This window comes from Aethalodelphis obliquidens, unplaced genomic scaffold (assembly GCF_003676395.1).
Source record: "Aethalodelphis obliquidens isolate GAN/ISIS:26980383/991018 unplaced genomic scaffold, ASM367639v1 scaffold27, whole genome shotgun sequence".
NCBI lineage: Eukaryota > Metazoa > Chordata > Mammalia > Artiodactyla > Delphinidae > Aethalodelphis > Aethalodelphis obliquidens.
This window is the reverse complement of record NW_020837971.1, coordinates 10,419,029-10,436,906: the sequence shown is the minus strand read 5'-3', so window position 1 is coordinate 10,436,906 and position 17,878 is coordinate 10,419,029. Positions and strand designations below refer to the sequence as shown.

At 36.0% G+C, this 17,878-nt stretch overlaps 1 protein-coding gene across 5 annotated transcripts in view; it reads left to right on the top strand.

The window, feature by feature from the left end:
• PNPLA8 (patatin like domain 8, phospholipase A2) overlaps nt 1–16,772 on the top strand; it is a 134,591-nt gene extending 117,819 nt beyond the window's left edge. For all 5 annotated transcript variants that reach the window (XM_027123941.1, XM_027123942.1, XM_027123940.1 and 2 more), the window contains 3 exons: nt 548–742; nt 9,046–9,241; nt 14,899–16,772. In XM_027123941.1, the coding sequence (XP_026979742.1) occupies nt 548–742; nt 9,046–9,241; nt 14,899–15,173 (666 nt within the window). In that variant the 3' untranslated portion in view covers nt 15,174–16,772. The remainder of the gene's footprint in view (nt 1–547; nt 743–9,045; nt 9,242–14,898) is intronic.
• The last annotated feature ends 1,106 nt before the right edge of the window (nt 16,773–17,878 follow it).

Below are 17,878 nucleotides of genomic sequence, written 5' to 3'. Positions count from 1 at the left end.
GGCCCGCGAACCGCAAAAAAAAAAAAAAAAAAATTGTCCAGCTACCGCTTATTAATTACAATCAGAAAGCCTTGAGAGTTTGTTTAGTGTCAGAGTTTCAGTTAACTAAAGTCATAATGCTTTCAAAGAGCACAGAAACAATGACTAATTTATAAATGGTATGAAAATAGTATATTTATTCATCTTTAAGTAGTTTTTATTCATTGCTACTACTGCAGTGTCAATTATTATATAAAGGTCTGCAAATTTATGCTTTCTTCAATGTCTTTTTCAATAACTATTCAAATCATGTAGTCAATAAATATCTTTTATTATTGTTCTCTTATAATGCATTTCTCAAAATTGTCTCAGCCCTTGTATCTATTTTCCTGTAAAGAAATACCTATTTAAAAGGATCTGCTTCCGTTTGATTAATATTATAATTATGTTATACATTTATCTTGATGGGTGGAGTTGTAGATTGTTCATACTACTAAATAATATTTAATTTTTACAGTTCCCAAATATGCTGCTTACAGTGCGTATTGTTCACTTTTTAATTTACTAGGTAGCTGCAGTAAGTACCATAGTGAACAGAGGGATAACACCAAAAGCCTTTGTGTTCAGAAACTATGGACATTTTCCTGGAGTCAACTCTCACTATTTGGGAGGCTGTCAGTATAAAATGTGGCAGGCCATTAGAGCCTCATCTGCTGCTCCCGGCTACTTTGCAGAGTATGTGTTGGGAAATGATCTTCATCAGGTAAGTTGACTAATGTGGTTTATCTTCTAAAACTTTACATAATTAAAAAGAGTCAGCGCTTATTAAATGTCACCTGAACTTACAGAGGGATCAACCAAGGAGACTTTCCTCGTGTCTCCACGTGGCAAAAGATGTGCGTGCAGTACAAGATAGTTGTACTTCTTGTTTGTTTTTCTTAAATTAACAAGCCTTCTGGCTTGAGAGCATATTTTAGGAAAGATTTATTTGTATCTTCTGTAATGTGATTCATGGCCAGTTACGATAATTTTAATATGATAGGAAAATGAAGTAGTATGTATGCTTGGCTTTCCAAATGTAATAAAAATTAAAAGTGAAACACAGTCACTGAAAATGCAGAATGCCGTCTGTTTGACAATTTTGGTGGACGTAGTTGGAAGGAGATGATGTAATAAAATAATAATAGTAAACACTCATTAGGTTAGCTAGGTGCCAGACACCTATGTAGTCCTTTGTGTGCATCTCCTCATACAATCCTCACTGCTTATGAGGCAGATAGAGTGATTTCCATTTTGCAGATGAGGAATTGGAGTCTTAAGAAAAGCTAAGTAACTGGACTAGGGTTGCAGCTGTTAAGTGACAGAGTTAGGATGCTATCTATAATTACACTGTTTTAAAATTTATGGCTAAATGATCTATTAAGTTGAACATTATTTCTATGATGTTGAATGATGTATACTTTCTCTGACATAGACTCATGTATTTATCATAAATTTTTTCCTTGTCAAGTTTTTCCACTATTTTTGGAAATCTGAACTCATAACTTATACTAAATGATAAAAGTCAACAGAGCTTTTGAGCTGATACTTCCAAAATATATGTTTTTAACATATGCTTAATTTTTTATATGCTATCCCACTGCATTCTCCTTTGATGGAGTCAATAACCTTAACTCTCCTCTCCACTCACTGGTATGCACTTGGTATTCACATATATGTTGAGAAGAAAACATATTTTGCCAAGGATTTATAGATGTTCAAAAGCTCACAGATCTGCTATATAAACTACATATCAACTATATAATTTTAATTTACATGTGTCAGTATTATAATAACTAAAATGTGGTTATCAATTTTCTTTTCTCCTATAATTTTATGTAACAGCTTAGATATATTTTTAAATGTTATCCCATTTTCAGCTATCCCATTTTCTTTCTGTCTTACCAGAAGTAATGTCATAATCTTAGTAGTTAGGAGATGAAAATGGGTTCCTTTCATCTTTGGAGTCATTACAGACTGTTTCCCACTTGGTCAGATCAGTCATTGCAGAGTTATGTAAGGCACTTCCCCTTCCTGCCTTTGTCCGCTTTATCCCACCCCCTCAGGGCAGAAAGTGCTAGCTGTAGAGTTTCTTTCTGACATAGATTTCAGGACTTATTGGTCAAAATTAAAATTTTATTTTAATATATATCTTGCTGTTTGTAACAACAGTTTCTCCATATTCCATAGTATTTTCACCATGTCATAAATGGAGAAATAACAGTGTATTTGGGAATATAATAGTTTAGGTTTGTAACTTACGACCTTAAGATGGTTGTCATGCTACAAAATTGCAGTTACGCCAAATACTAGTGAAAGTCTCAGTTAAGTTACTGTATTTCAGGACCATATGTTCCCAGACTCCCAAAGAAGTTATCTCATTTGCTCATTATTCTTTATCTAAGAGGAAGTAGTTCTAAGGTTTAATTCAGTCCTGTAGAATACAAATAACAAACCAGAGTAATTCAGTGGTTCTTCTTCCATTTCAGATAAGCTAATGATATTCCTTTCCATGCATAGCAATTTTTATTTTGATGACTATAATCTTTGAACTTAGGCTGATCTACAGATTAAAATAACTTCTTACATAAATTTTATTTAAAGCATATAACTACACACGGAAATATACTCAGTATTTTGTAATAACCTATAAGGGAAGAGAACCTGAAGGAGAATATATATATATAAAAAACTGAATGGCTGTGCTGTATACCTGAAACTAACATGATATTGTTAATGAACTATACTTCAATTTAAAAAAATTAAAAAGTGTGGACTTCCCTGGTGATCCAGTGGTTAAGACTCCATGCTTCCACTGCAGCAGGTGCAGGTTCGATCCCTGGTCAGGGAACTAAGATCCCACATGTTGTGTGGTACAGCCAAAAGTAAAAATAAATAAATTAAAATAAAATAAGTAAAAAATTAAAAAATAATGCATGTCACCACATATACAGAGAATATACGTTCATGTAAATCAGTGACTTGATTCCAAAAAGACTGGCACATCTAACTTAAGAATATTCAGAAGGAAGCTGGAGTCTAATCAAACCTTATTTAAGCAAATATTTTTCTTATTGCGTATCCTTTTCAGGATACTTGAGGAAGAGGGATATTTTTCTCCTCTAAAGACACCATGAAAGATGGATTAGAGTATTCTAAGGTGTGAATGATCTTAATTGCTTAAACAAAACATTCAAGCAAAGTTCCTTTCCAACCCTTCAAAAGTTGCCAAGAAGTTTAAAACTAAAATACACTACTTATTACAATCCTCTTATCCTTAGTTCTTAGAATAATTATATTCAGTATTTCCAGTCTCATTTTTAAAATCCTTTTTAACTGTCATGTCTGACATACGTTTTAATGAAAGTTCGTATCCTTTTTCAGGTAAAGTATAAATTATACATTTATCAGGTAAAGTATAAATTATACATTTATATTCTATTTGAACAGTTATTGAAAACACTGCTATAAGTAATTAAGAGGTATGAGTCAGTAGATGGGTAGATTTCATTTGTCTTTGTAAAGAGAAGAGTGTTACTACAGTATTACAAGGCTTATTAGATGTCCTAGGAAATTATAAAGTAGGAAGAATTCTTTTTGAGTAGCTTCCAATGTATTATTTCTCTACCCCATCCAAGTAGCATCATATTTATCAAATAATACTTTTTACACAACATTATCCCTTCTCTCTTTTTAACAGCTTTATTGAAGTAAAATTGATAAAAAAAAAAAAACTACACATTTGATATATACAATCTGATGAGTTTGGTCATATGCATATCCCTTCTCTCTTATCTTTTTCCATCTCAACCTCCAAAATTAAATCATTTATTCACTGTCTTTGGAGAAAGATCCTGATAAATTAGCTTGCGCTGAAGGTTTGGATGGCAGATTCTAATATATTATTTCTTTTAGACTTTATTTACATTTTAAAAGGTTACGTTCAGAACTCAGCATACATTAACATAAAATGAATTACGATATTTCATATAAACTTTCCAGATAAAGAGTGTTTTTAGCAGAAAGAGCCTGCCTAGCATTTTCTGTGCTAAATTATGCCTGTGCCAGGCCACAACTAATAATTTTCATTATAACTGGACAAAAATGTAGTGAGTGCTTACTCAGTGCCAGGCCCTATGTTAACCATAAAAAATATAAAGGTTTTTAATAATTGCTAGCATATTGTTTGTGTTTCCTGGATCTTACCCTCAAATAGCTCAAACCAGGAGAATACAAACAGAGTTACAGAATGAGATGATAAATTCAATAATAAAAATATGTACAGGGTTAAGAAGTAGTGTAAAAGATGTGATTTATTTTGTCAGGATTGGCTCTACAAAGAAGTCTTCTTCTGAGTTTATGTATAAAGAGTGAATAGTTGATTAGGATAGAAATAGGATGGGGAGGGGAGGTTGGGGAGTCATTGCTTAATGGTTGCAGATTCTGTTTGTGGTGATAAAAACGTTTTGGAAATAGATAGTGGTGATAATTGTAAAACATTCTGAATGTTATTAATGCCACTGACTTGTAACCTTAAAAAAGGTTAAAAGGACCAATTTTATATATATTTTAACATAATAAAAAACAAATTTTTTAAAAACCCTATAGGGAGTTCCCCGGTGGTTTAGTGGTTAAGATTTGGTGCTTTCATCGCCGTGGTCCAGGTTCAGTCCCTGGTTGGGGAACTGAGATCCTGCAAGCTGCGCAGCGTGGCCAAAAAAAAAAAGAGTTTCTTAAAAAATAAAATAAAAATATTAAACCCTAAAAAATAAGATGAGATGATCAGGAGGCATTCGTGTTGCCCAGTGGTTATTTTCTGGTATAAATTCTGATTTATGATTTGAAATGATTAAATATACATTAAAAGCAATAAAAAGTATCTAAATATTAGGCTATTAAGTACATGCCTGATGTACTGCAGTTAAAATACAATCGTGTGTGTACTTCTGAAAGATAAGCATCAATTTATTTAATAAGTATTTTTCAAGTCTGTTTTACCTCAGCACCTAGCATGAGCAGTGGCTGACAAACACCAAGTACACAGTAACTAACTGTGAGTATGAATACTGTAATGAATGGAAAGGCTTCAGGAGATCCCGTAGACATAACGTTAGCCTAAGGACTTGCTGACAGCAGAGGCATCTGACGAGAGTAGGCTAACTAAACAGAGCTTAAGGAATGGTGTGCCTCACCACTGGACTAAAGTGAGTGCCAAAAATGTGAACTTCTGCACTTTTTTGATGGAAAGCAAGTAAAGTTTAAGGAACAGGGATTTAATTTGAAGCATGGCTATTAAAACTATTGAAAACTTGGCAACTTTTGATGTGGGATTAATTTTACTATTATCAATTCTTGTTAAGCCTTGTTTGCCCCTTCTTTTCTCCCCTTTTTGTCTTCTCTAATCCTTCTTTATAGCTTTTATAATAATGAAGAAGTGTTTCATGTAAAATACCTAGATGAGAGAAAAACAAATACCTTATGCTAACATATATATATGTGTGTGTGTGTGTGTGTGTGTGTGTGTATATATATATATATATATATATATATATGGAATCTAAAAAAAAAGGGTTCTGAAGAACCTAGGGGCAGGACAGGAATAATGATGCAGACGTAGAGAATGGACTTGAGGACGTGGGGAGGGGGAAGGGTAAGCTGGGCCGAAGTGAGAGAGTGGCATGGATGTATATACACTACCGAATGTAAAATAGATAGCTAGTGGGAAGCAGCTGCATAGCACAGGGAGAGCAGCTCGGTGCTTTGTGACCACCTAGAGGGGTGGGATAGGGAGGGTGGGAGGGAGACACAAGAGGGAAGAGATATGGGGATATATGTATATGTATATGTATAGCTGATTCACTTTGTTATAAAGCAGAAACTAACACACCATTGTAAAGCAGTTACACTCCAATGAAGATGTTAAAAATAAATAAAATAATAGAAAATAAAATACCCAGATGATTAGAAGTTACACAGAGTATAAGTATAGAATTTAAGATAAAAATAATATAATAAAGAAATAACTTCTTTGCTAAATTAGAAATGAAATATGGGATGGGTATCATTCATATTAATTGAGAACAAAGGAAATAGTTGAAAGGATTAAATTAAAATTTGTACTTGGGAAAGCCTTTAGGAAATAACTTATTACTATCTACATTTAATGAGTCCAAGTAGATTTTTGCAGTTGAATAATACAAATGCCTAGCCAATTCATGACTTTCAACAGATACATAGATAGCTAAATTTAAAAATAGTTCCCTTCAACTGCTGAATGGATAAACAAACTGTGATACATCTGAATAATGAAATATTCCTCAGCAGTAAAAAGGAGTTAATTACTGACATACACAATGACACGGATGGATCTCACAAAGCATTATTCTAGGTGAAAGAACCCAGACCCCAAAACCACATACTGCATGATTCCGTTTATTTTGATAACAAGAGCTAATGTGTGATCTTGGAGAGTAGATAAAAGAATATTTTTTGAAGATAAGATTGAGAACTGAGAGTCCAAGGTGTTACAAAGATGTGAAGTCACATGGGGTAGTAAAAAGAATTTCCACCCCTTTCTACATGGGATAGATAGAAAGTCTGTGAGCCAGGTGCTGACTTAATTAGTTGACTGGGGAGGTTGCTAGGTGACAACAGTGATGCGGAAGTGGTGGCTTGGCTGAATAGCAGAGCCTTTAAAGAGCATGAATTTCCCAAGTGAATTAGGACTAATAATGGTCTGGAAGGGATGCTAAAACAAGTAAGACATCATCCCTCCTCCTAGCCACTGAGATATGAAAGAATCAACACCTCCTGGGAAATAATGTCAGGGAAGAGCTGTGTTTCTGCTAAGTCAAAGAAGAAAGGGGCTTCCCTGGTGGCGCAGTGGTTGGGAGTCCGCCTGCCGATGCAGGGGACGCGGGTTTGTGCCCCGGTCCGGGAGGATCCCCCATGCCGCGGAGCGGCTGGGCCCGTGGGCCATGGCCGCTAGCCTGCACATCCGGAGCCTGTGCTCCGCAGCGGGAGAGGCCACAGCAAGTGAGAGGCCTGTGTACCGCAAAAAAAAAAAAAAAAGAAGAAGAGAGCACTTTCAGAAGTAGGTGAGACTACGTTGGGAGTTCTAACAATTCCACAGAGCACAGTGGAAGGGTTTAGGATGCGGGGAAGGAGTATTGGACTGTGTCAGTGGCCAGGAAGCTCAGAGAATTAAATGCCATTACAGTAACAAGGCAAGGCACGTGGAGTTTCAAATGACATGTGAATTTAGTTCCTACTTGTTCTTTGAGGCAAGCGGGTGATCGGTTCCAGCAGGTATAGTCTCAGTTCATCTGCTGTCAAACTCAGCACACACAAGGATAGTGGTCCCCAAAACTATAGTCACTACATGCTTTTTGGCCTCTTTGAATTACTATAATAAAGGTGTCTTCATTTAAAATATGTACTGCATTACTGCATGACAATTTAAGGTTGTATTTCTCTTCCCATTCTTGCAGAAAGCATGTTTTTTCAAAATTCTTTTTTAATGTACTGGTACAGAATTCAGCATTGTCTTATCTTCCAGTAGAAATGGATTGTTTTCTACTAAGTATGTTAGGATTATTTCAGTTAGGTTCTTGGGGGAATAATGACTCTTGGACCATGTTTTGAAGAATAAGTGGGAGCTGAGCAAAGAATGGGGCTGGGGAAGGAGAATTTTGAGTTGACAGCATGTGCAGAACCCTGAAGGCAAGAGAATGTGACTCCTTCTGAAAACTGCAAGTAATTCATGAATGGCCAGACCGTAGGATTACAAGATATTGAATTTCATGTAGCTTCAAAATACAAGTCTAGAATTAGTAGGTACAGGTTACAAGGAGGGAGATTTGGGCTCATTAGAAGGAATAATTTCTAACAGTTTATAGCTTTTCAAAATTGAATGGATATACTAATACCAAGTGAGGTTTATCCCAGGAATGTGAGACTAGTTAATATACTTTTTTTTTGAAATTTTTTTAAATTGAAGTATAGTTGATTTACAATGTCTTGTTAGTTTCAGGTATACAGCAAAGTGATTCAGTTATACATTTTTATATAAATCTATTCTTTTTCAGATTCTTTTCCCATATAGGTTATTACAGAATACTGAGTACAGTTCCTTGTGCTATACAGTACGTTCTTGTTGTTTATCTGTTTTATATATAGTGGTGTGTATATGTTAATTCCAACCTCCTAATTTGTTCTTCCCCCCTCCCCTTTCCTCTTTGGTAACTGTAAGTTTGTTTTCTATGTCTGTGGGTCTATTTCTGTTTTGTCAATAAGTTCATTTGTATCTTTTTTTTTTAAAATTCCACATATAAGCAATATCATATGATATTTGTCTTTGGTTACATACTTTTATTCTGCTACATTCTTACAGCACTCTATCAGCATATTTTACCCTTCCTGCCCTGTGGAGTCTTCGAAATCAATGCTTATTTTGAAGCATTGATAAATGCTTAGAACTATAAAGTTGCCTGCTTTGTTTAGGTTATATCTGCAGTAAATGAATTTGGTACTTTGAAATTGTATTGTTAATAAAATTTCAACTTAAATTAATAAATTTGGTTATAATAGACTTGTGAAAGAACTGGTCTTGTTTGTTTGGTAGAACCACAATTCTTTTGTTAGATTTTATACAGAATCTATATTAACCACTAAACAAGGATAAAAATCTTAAAAAACTAATTCAGTTCATTTCAGTAGTTTTGAGCAAAATATACAGAGCAATCCAAGAAGAAGTTCAGAGAATTTTGTAACAGGAAAGGAAAGTTTAGTAAAGCCAGTGAGGCCAGTGAGTTTTCACATGACTTCTTTTGCACCTGTAGTATATAAAATAAATTCACTTGAAAGGAATCTCTTGTTTTTAAATAATTTGTTCAGTTTATTACATAGTTCAGCTTTCCTGGTGAGTAAATTTCAAACTGTTGAAAATATAATTTGTTTTCATATTTGTAAAAGAGAATTTCACTTTGAAGAGTTCTGTCCTGTATTTGCTTGACTTATGTTTTGCAGGATGGAGGTTTGCTCCTGAATAACCCTTCAGCGTTAGCAATACACGAGTGTAAATGTCTTTGGCCAGACGTCCCATTAGAGTGCATAGTATCCTTGGGCACTGGACGTTATGAGAGTGACGTGAGAAACACCGCGACACACACGAGCCTGAAAACCAAACTGTCTAACGTTATCAACAGTGCTACAGACACAGAAGGTTAGTCTGTTTATTTGCTGCCTTAACGTACTTCTAGAATTCGGTTTCTGATAGAATATGCTGATGCTCACTGCAAAGAGTATGTTGTTATGTCTCTGTCGTAGGCTTAGGAAGCACATGGGAGCAGGTGTTTGTCGTTTCTCTTTCTCGTCACTCATTTCTTCCCAGTAACCCTGCAGTAGTGATTTCTCCGTGTGGGAGCTAGAGCTACCTTGGCCTCCTTACAGCTGGAGAAGTAGCTGAAGCAGGAATAGCACAAAGGCTTGGTTGGAGACTCTTAAGAAACAGGGAAAAGGAAAGGTGTCAGGTTGGTTTAGATAAACACATGGTAACAGGGAGAGAATCAGAGTACTTATGGAATTTCGATTATTTAGTAATGTGGCGGCAAACTGGAATAAGTCCATACTTCCACTCTGGCTGCCTCTGTAATCTAGTCTTCATATAAAGGCCCAAGTGGTCCTTTTAAAATCTAAATTAAATCACATCTTTACCCGGCTCAAAACCATCTAGACTTCCTATCACAGAACAAAATCCAAAAGCCTCATTCACTGAAATTCACCAGGCCCTGGAAGGACCTGGCCTTTGAATGCGTCTTCCCCCTCTCTCAGGACGTGTCTCCTGTATAAAGTGTGTCCAGCTACACTATAACTCTTGCTGTTTCTCAGACTTGCTAGGAAGGCTCCTGCCTCAGGGAATTGTTGTCTTCTCTTTGTAAGGCCTTCCCCCAGATACATGCTTGATTCCCACCCTCACTTCATTCAGGTCTCTGTTGAGGTATCACTTCCCCAGAGAGCCTTTTCTGATCACTTTCTAAACCCGTCACCATCTCACTCACTGTAACCCCTTATCCTGCTTCTTTCTTTCTTTTTTTTCCTTCTTAGAGCATTTATCTCATTATGGATGTATTGGTTTAGCCAAAAAGTTCATTCGGGTTTTCCAGTAAGGCGGTACGAAAAACCCGAACAAACTTTTTGGCCAACCCAATATATTACATGTTTGCTTGTTGAATTGCTTATGGTCTCTGTAGCCCACCAGGATGTAAGCAGGAACTTCTCCTGTTCACTGTGTGGACTGCAATGCCTGGCACATAGTAGGCAGTCAGTACTTGTTGACTTTCTAGTTTGGGCCTTGAGGTCTAGATCTCCTTATTTTACTATATTATTTTTCAGTCCTATGTGAAATCTGTTATTAAATTTGTAAAAGTTATTGTTCACAGTTAACAGCCCCTTGCTTCTGAATCTCATTCTTTCTATATTGTCATGTTAGTGACTGAGTCATTAGCCTACATGAGGCTCTTAAACTCCCCACTAAGGATGTTTATCTATTAAATGATAACCCAAGAAAAGGTGACATTCTGGATTTTTCACTATCTGAAATTTTGTCAAATCAATAAAATATTCTTACTGTAAGCAGTCTTAGAAAAAAATAGCTTTGATCACCCAGTCTCATAATACTTACATGTATACCTTGTGCAAACCATGTGATGGGCTCATTTGAAATTTTCAGGAAATATGAAATGCTGCTTTCATTCACTTGCATTCTAGCTAATGAAGAATTAAGAGTGAAACATATGTAATTGCTGATACTAGATGGTTATCGATGTGTAGAAACAACAGTGTCATTTGGTTCAGTCTAATATATTATCAGTTGCCGAATAAATGGTGAATAGATGTAGACGGTTAAGCCTATGAGAAAACTAAACTAGACTGCTGTAGACAATTTACAAGAAGCAAATTAGACTCAATATGGGTCTTAAAAGATAGTTAGGGTTTGGACATTTGAAAAGAGGATTCAGACTTCAACTTCTGGCCATGATGGAATAATAGGAGCCATATATTTCCTCCTACCTTAAATCATTAGAAAACTGTACAGAGCAATGGTTTTCAGACATTAGATGACAGATGGCAAGGCCACTGATTCCTGAGAGAGGGAAAATAAATGAAGTAATCACATGATTGCCCCGCTTGTTTCTAGGTGATAGCATGAGGAGTGGGGAACTCAAGCAGGACAGTCCCAGGCTCTCAGAAAACAGCGTTTGGGATGCAAAGAGGCCAAGGAAATTAGAATTTGTGGGCAAAATACTACAGAGAAGGCAGCTTCATAGAGAGAGTGCTCTAGAGCTGTGCAGAGGAGTCCCCTTGAGTACTGATCTGTGTTGTGTGCAAGCATGTGAGGAAACTACCCAAGGCAGATTACCCCAGAAAGGATTAAATAGAACAACGCTTGGGGCTCACACGGGACCAGGCAGCTCAGATTTCCATCACCTAAATTAGAAAGACCTTGTAATGTGTGGGATGTGCAGTAGAGTCCTCAGAAGGGTATGGTCTCAGTAGTGACATCAGATTAGTTCTAGACTGAAGGCTGCTCTGGGTCCACCCTAACACAGCTTCAAAGCAATTCTCAAAAAGATCAAATTGAGTTCCAGTTAACAGCATCCACTGTTGGAATAAAAGCCAGCAATATTTAAAGGAATGCAACAAATTCCAGCACACAAAAATATAAGATTCACAATGTTTGGCATGCAATTAAAAAATTACCAGGCATACAGAGAAGCATGAAAAGATACATTTAACCAGGAGAAAATCCGATCAGTGAGAACAGACCTAGATATGAAACATATGAGAGAATTGGCAGACAGAGGATGTTACAATAGCTATTCTAAGTATACTCCATGTTCAGTGAGATAGAGGAAGATTTGAACATGATGAGGAGAGAAATGGATGATATAGAAAGGACCCAAATCAAATCTGTAGAAGTGAAAAATGTAATGTGTGAAATGAAAAATACAGTTGATAAGATTAACAGCAATTCTGTACAAAAACATGGAGAAAAGAGAAGAAGAATAAATACTTACCAGCTCATTTCCTAAAGCCAGCATTACCCTGACACCTAAACCTGGCAAAAACATTATTAAAAATATTAAAATACCAATCAATATTCCCTATTAATACGTATGCAGAAGTCCTAAAAATATACTAATAAATTGAATTCAGCAGTATATAAAAAGGAGAATACAGCATAATCCAATAGGGTACATCTCAGGAGTATGGGTTTGGCTTAACATTCAAAAAAATCGTATAATTCACTGTATGAACAGACAGAAAGAAGGAAAAATTTATGATAATCTCAACAGATGCATAAAGGGCATTTAGTAAAGTTCATCAACTATTCATGAGAAAAACTTTCAGCAGATTAGGAACAGGAGGGAACTTCCTCAGTCTGATAAAGGGCCTCTATGAAAAAGCTAGAGGTGGCATCGTGTTTAGTGGTGAAAGACCAAATCCTTTCTACTTAAGATGAGGAGCAGAGTAAGATGTTTCTCCTCGCTTCCAGCTAGTGTTGTACTAGAGGTCCTTTTCTGTGCAGTAAGGCAATAAAAGGAAATAAAAGGCATATAGATTAGAAATGAAAAGTAATTATTTACAGACAACCTAGTCGTCTATGCTGACAATTCTAAGGAATCTATAAAAATCTACTAGAACTAATAAGTGAGTTTAGCAAAGTTGAAGAATATAAGGTCAATAAAAATCAATTGTATTTCTGCATACTAGCAATGAACAATTAGAAATTGAAATTAAATATATACACAGATATTATTTATAATAGCATCAAAATATTAAATACTTAAGAAACTATTTAACAAATTATATACAAGACCTGAGCAGGAGAAACTACAAAACACTACAGAGAGAAATTAAAGAAGGCCTAAATAAATCAATATATCAGTACCGTGCTCATGAATTGAAAATCTCGGTATTGTTATGGTGGCAGACCACAGATTGATCTATGGACTTCATGCAACTGCTATATAAATGAAAATGGACTTTTTCTGGAGTAGGGATTAACAAGATGACTATAAAATCTATATGAATATGGGAAGGACCTAGAATAACCAAAACAATTTTGAAAAAAAAAAAATTGGAGGACTTAGACCCCCTGATTTCAAGACTATAAAGCTACAGTAAGCAAGGGTGGTATTTGCATAAAGACAGAAGATCAGTGATACCTAATAGTACAGAAATTGATCCACACATGTATGCTCAAAAGATTTTTGACAAAGGTAATTCAATGAGGAAAGGATAATCTTTTCAACAAATAGTACTGCGACAGTTAGATAACTGTATTTTAAAAGTTGAACCTTGACCCTTCACATCATACACAGAACCTAACTGGAAATGGATCACAGACCTAAATACAAGAGTTAAAACTGCAAATCCTCTAGAATACCCTGGAGAAAATCTTAATAACCTTGGGTTAAGTAAAGAGTCTTTGCTAGGACACAATAAATGTGGACATAACAGGAAAAACAGATAAATTAGACTTCATCAAGTTATAATTTTGTTCTTCAAAAGACACTTTTAATAAAATGAAGACAAGCTATAGACTGAAATAAAATATTAGTAAAATATGTTTGATCCATCTTCAGAACCAAATGTATAATCAGATGCAATATATATAGAAAATGCTTACATTGTATAATATAAGGAATATACAGAGATGAAAACAAAAATTCAGTGGGGAAAAAAATGGCCAAGCGTCTATTTGAACAGACACTTCACTGAAGAAGATGTACAGTTGACTAAGAAGTACATGGAAGACTTTTCAACATTATTAGTCCTTAGGGAAATGAAAATTAAAACCACAAGATCCCAGTACATATCCTCTAAAATGATTAAAATTGAGACCGACAGTACTAAGTCTTGGCAAAGATGTGGAACAGTGGGAACTAAGATATCCTAGTGGTTGGTGTGCAGAATGGTGCAACCATTTGGAAAACAGTGTTGTGGTTCTTAATACGATAAATAAACTTTTACCATATGAATGAGAAATATCATCTCTGAGTATTTACCCAAAAGAAATGGAACCATATATCTACAAAATGATTTAGGATTATTTCTAATAGCTAAAAACAGAAGAGAACCAGACCGGAGAGAACAAATTGTGTTATATCCGTACAGTGGATTACCACTTAGCAATAAAAAGGAAGGAACTATTGATCCATGCTGCAACATGTATTTCAGAAGCATTTTGCTGGGTAAAAGAAGCTAACCAGACCCAGAAGCGCTATATGTATTTATGATTCTGTTTATATGAAATTCTAGAAAAGGCAAAGGGTAAGGGAGGACCAACCATAAAAAGGCATGAAGAAGCTTTTGGGATGACTGAAAATGTTCTATGTCATGATTGTTGCGGTGGTAACAGTGTATATGTTTGTCAAAACCCGTCAATTTAGACACTTAAAATCGGCAAATCTTATTATATGTAAATTATACCTCAATAAAGATGACCTCAAGAAATTAAAAAACATGTACTCCCATAAAAATTATTTATAAAAAAAGAAATTAAAAAACAAAAAAGGAAGGTTGGAAAGGCATTTCAGCAGTGGCTAACAGTATGACCGAAAACAGAGAAGAGAGTCCTGAAGCAGGGGTCCTAATTTATCAGAATTATATGGCGTATTTTGGGAGATGAATTTCATTTCATAGTTATATTCAATATTATGGATTCTTTACTCCTGCTGTTATTTAGCTGGAGTGTGGAAGTAAGCAAGGCTTTGTAATTTGCCTAAAATTGGATAATTGTAAAGAACGTAAAATTAGATCGTTGCAGAATAACTCGATTTTTTAATTCACCCTATCCTCTGTTTGTTTTAACAGAAGTCCACGTAATGCTTGATGGTCTGTTACCTCCTGACACCTATTTTAGATTTAATCCTGTTATTTGTGAAAACATACCTCTAGATGAAAGTCGAAATGAAAAGCTGGATCAGCTGCAGTTGGAGGGGTTGAAGTACATAGAAAGAAATGAAGAAAAAATGAAAAAACTTGCAAAAATATTAAGTCAAGAAAAAACGACTCTGCAGAAAATTAATGATTGGATAAAACTAAAAACTGACATGTATGAAGGCCTTCCGTTCTTTTCAAAATTGTGATGAGTGTGTGCACAGTTAGCCTCCTAACTGAAGGCCTGTTCAGAAGATCCACAGAGTTCAATAAGGAATTGTGGGGTTCAGCATGACTACCTTTGAAATGCTTAGAATTCTGGGGAATCCTGAAAAGACAGTGTTCGGACCAGCTTGCACAGTACAGAGAGGTTGTGCGTGGTTACAGAATTCATCTGGGAATTAGGTTTTTATGATGTTAATAATTAACCACGTGTTAGGAATCTTACTGTGCCCGTTGGTTTTAGTACATATTGGTGTTGTATTGTTTGATGTTTGAAAATTTATTAATATATGTGCCAAACAAGGACTGAAAGCTGTCATATTATACTTGGTATTTTTACTTTAGTCACCATATTCAAGTTAAATTTATTTGATCATTGATTTTCTTTCATGTGGAAAGCTAATTTCTTCTTAAAATAATTCATCTCTTTAAACATCACTTAGGTTTTCACTAGCTACATTCTGCATTCCAAATGTTGCTTTCTACTATTGTCATATCATCTAAACAGATAGAGAAAAAATGGGATTCTCTCTATCAGAGGACTTATACATTTGAAATATGAAAGAGCTAGATACAGTTTTCTATTCCAAATGTGTTTATTTCAACATCGTTTGGTTCCGAAAGATAGGTGAAGTTCCAATCAACCACTTATTCCCCCTGAAATTTCAAGGTAATGCTGTATGTTAACTTTTCTAGCTCTAGCTTAGCATTCACTGTTATGAAAGTAATTATTTGAATTTACTGAGAAAATGCCCCATCATTAACAAAAATAAGCTATTGAAATAATCTATGTTAAAAGGCTAATGTCATTTTTAAATTATTTATTGTTCATAATGTAACCCTTCTTCTCTTTGTAGCATTTGAATATACCTGTCAACAGTATGCTTTAAAAAAATGTCAGGCTTGTTTTACCTTAACTCCTTTAACCATCTGGACTTCACAGAGGTTAACAACATATACACCAACCCGAATCATTGTTTATGCTAATCAGATTCATCCTTGTTGTGTTATCTACCTGCCATGTAAATCTTTCACCATGTTTAGATTTGTGAAGAGAAATGAAAAAAGGTGAGTGTCCTTTGCTTTGTACATGTAAACTAGAGCTAAACCCCTTACGGGGATTGTCATATTGTGTCTTTGCAACACTGATGCAAAGAGGCAGTGAGGCATGGTTCACAGATGCTGGGGGAGCTGAGTGTCTGGGTGCAGCTCGGGCTCCAATGCAGAGCCCTTCTCTTTGTGACCTGGAGGAGGGTGGACAGCCTCTCTGGCCTTCAGATATTTTATTTGTAAAATGAGAAGAGCTGCCTCTAAAATTTTATTTCCTCTTAACGGCAACTGAAAAGTAAATTCTGCAAATGTACAAGCAAAAGATAGGAAGAAGTGTGAAAATGAATTTTCAGTCCTACACAGGTAAAATATCTGCTCTTTTCAAAGAAGCAAAGAATTGTCTGTTTTAAAAAGAAAATGTAATAAATTATCCAACTTATCAGTTATTTTAAACATAGAAAATAAAAATTATTTTGTAGCTCAGTCCTTTTGGGGTGTTTCAGTTCTTATTTCTGTAATAAATGCTGTGGTGGTAATATTTCAGTTCTGTTCTTGCTGCTGATGTTATTGTTTATTAAAAATAGCACTGGGACTTCCCTGGTGGTGCAGTGGTTAAGAATCCACCTGCCAACACAGGGGACATGGGTTCGAGCCCTGGTCCGGGAAGATCCCACATGCTGCGGAGCAACTAAGCCCATGAGCCACAACTACTGAGCCTGCGCTCTAGAGCCCGTGAGCCACAACTACTGAGCCCGAGCACCACAGCTACTGAAGCCTGTGCGCCTAGAGCCTGTGCTCCGCAACAAGAGAAGCCACCGCGATGAGAAGCCCGCTCACGGCGACGAACGGCAGCCCCCGCTCGCCACAACTAGAGAAAGCCCACGCGCAGCAACAAAGACACAACACAGCCAAAATTAAAAATAAATAAATAAAATAAAATGTATTTAAAAGAAAAAAAAGCACCTCGGGACTTCCCCAGCAGTCCAGTGGTTAAGACTGCACTTCCACTGCGGGGGGCACAGGTTTGATCCCTGGTCGGGGAACTAAGATCCTGCATGCCGTGTGGCGTGGCAAAAAAAAAAAAGAATTTGAAAAATAGTACCTCAGATAGAGTTGTCCCTAGAGGCATATTGGCTGGATGGGGTTTCTGCTAGGGATTTCTCCTAGGGAGTGGAGAGAGCCTGGCCTGGGTTGTAATTACACTCTGTACCTCTTCCTCTCCCACACCACATTTTATCCAGGAGAAAGTAGATGTCAAAGGAATCTTCTGAGAAGGAAGGAAGTCACAAAACGTGAGCATGCAGTCTGAGGGGATAGGGTGCCCCCCAGCAGTTGCTGACAGCTGCCTCCCCTTTTCACTTAGGGTAAGGTTGCTAATGACTGAAGGGCTGGGACCCCTAAAGTTCCATGCTCAAAATATTACCTAACCTGCTATACTCCAGAAATAATTCTAGTTACAGTTTTAAATATTTCACAGGTATCAGTGCTAGTAATGTGACTAAAAACATCAATTTGTAACATCCAAATTACAGTTTTTAGACACAGTGTAAGTAACTATGAAAGTACCAGTGATTTCTAAAGATAGTGTAAAATAGTCCTTTCAGACCACAAATACTGCATATTCATGTACAACTAGAACAAC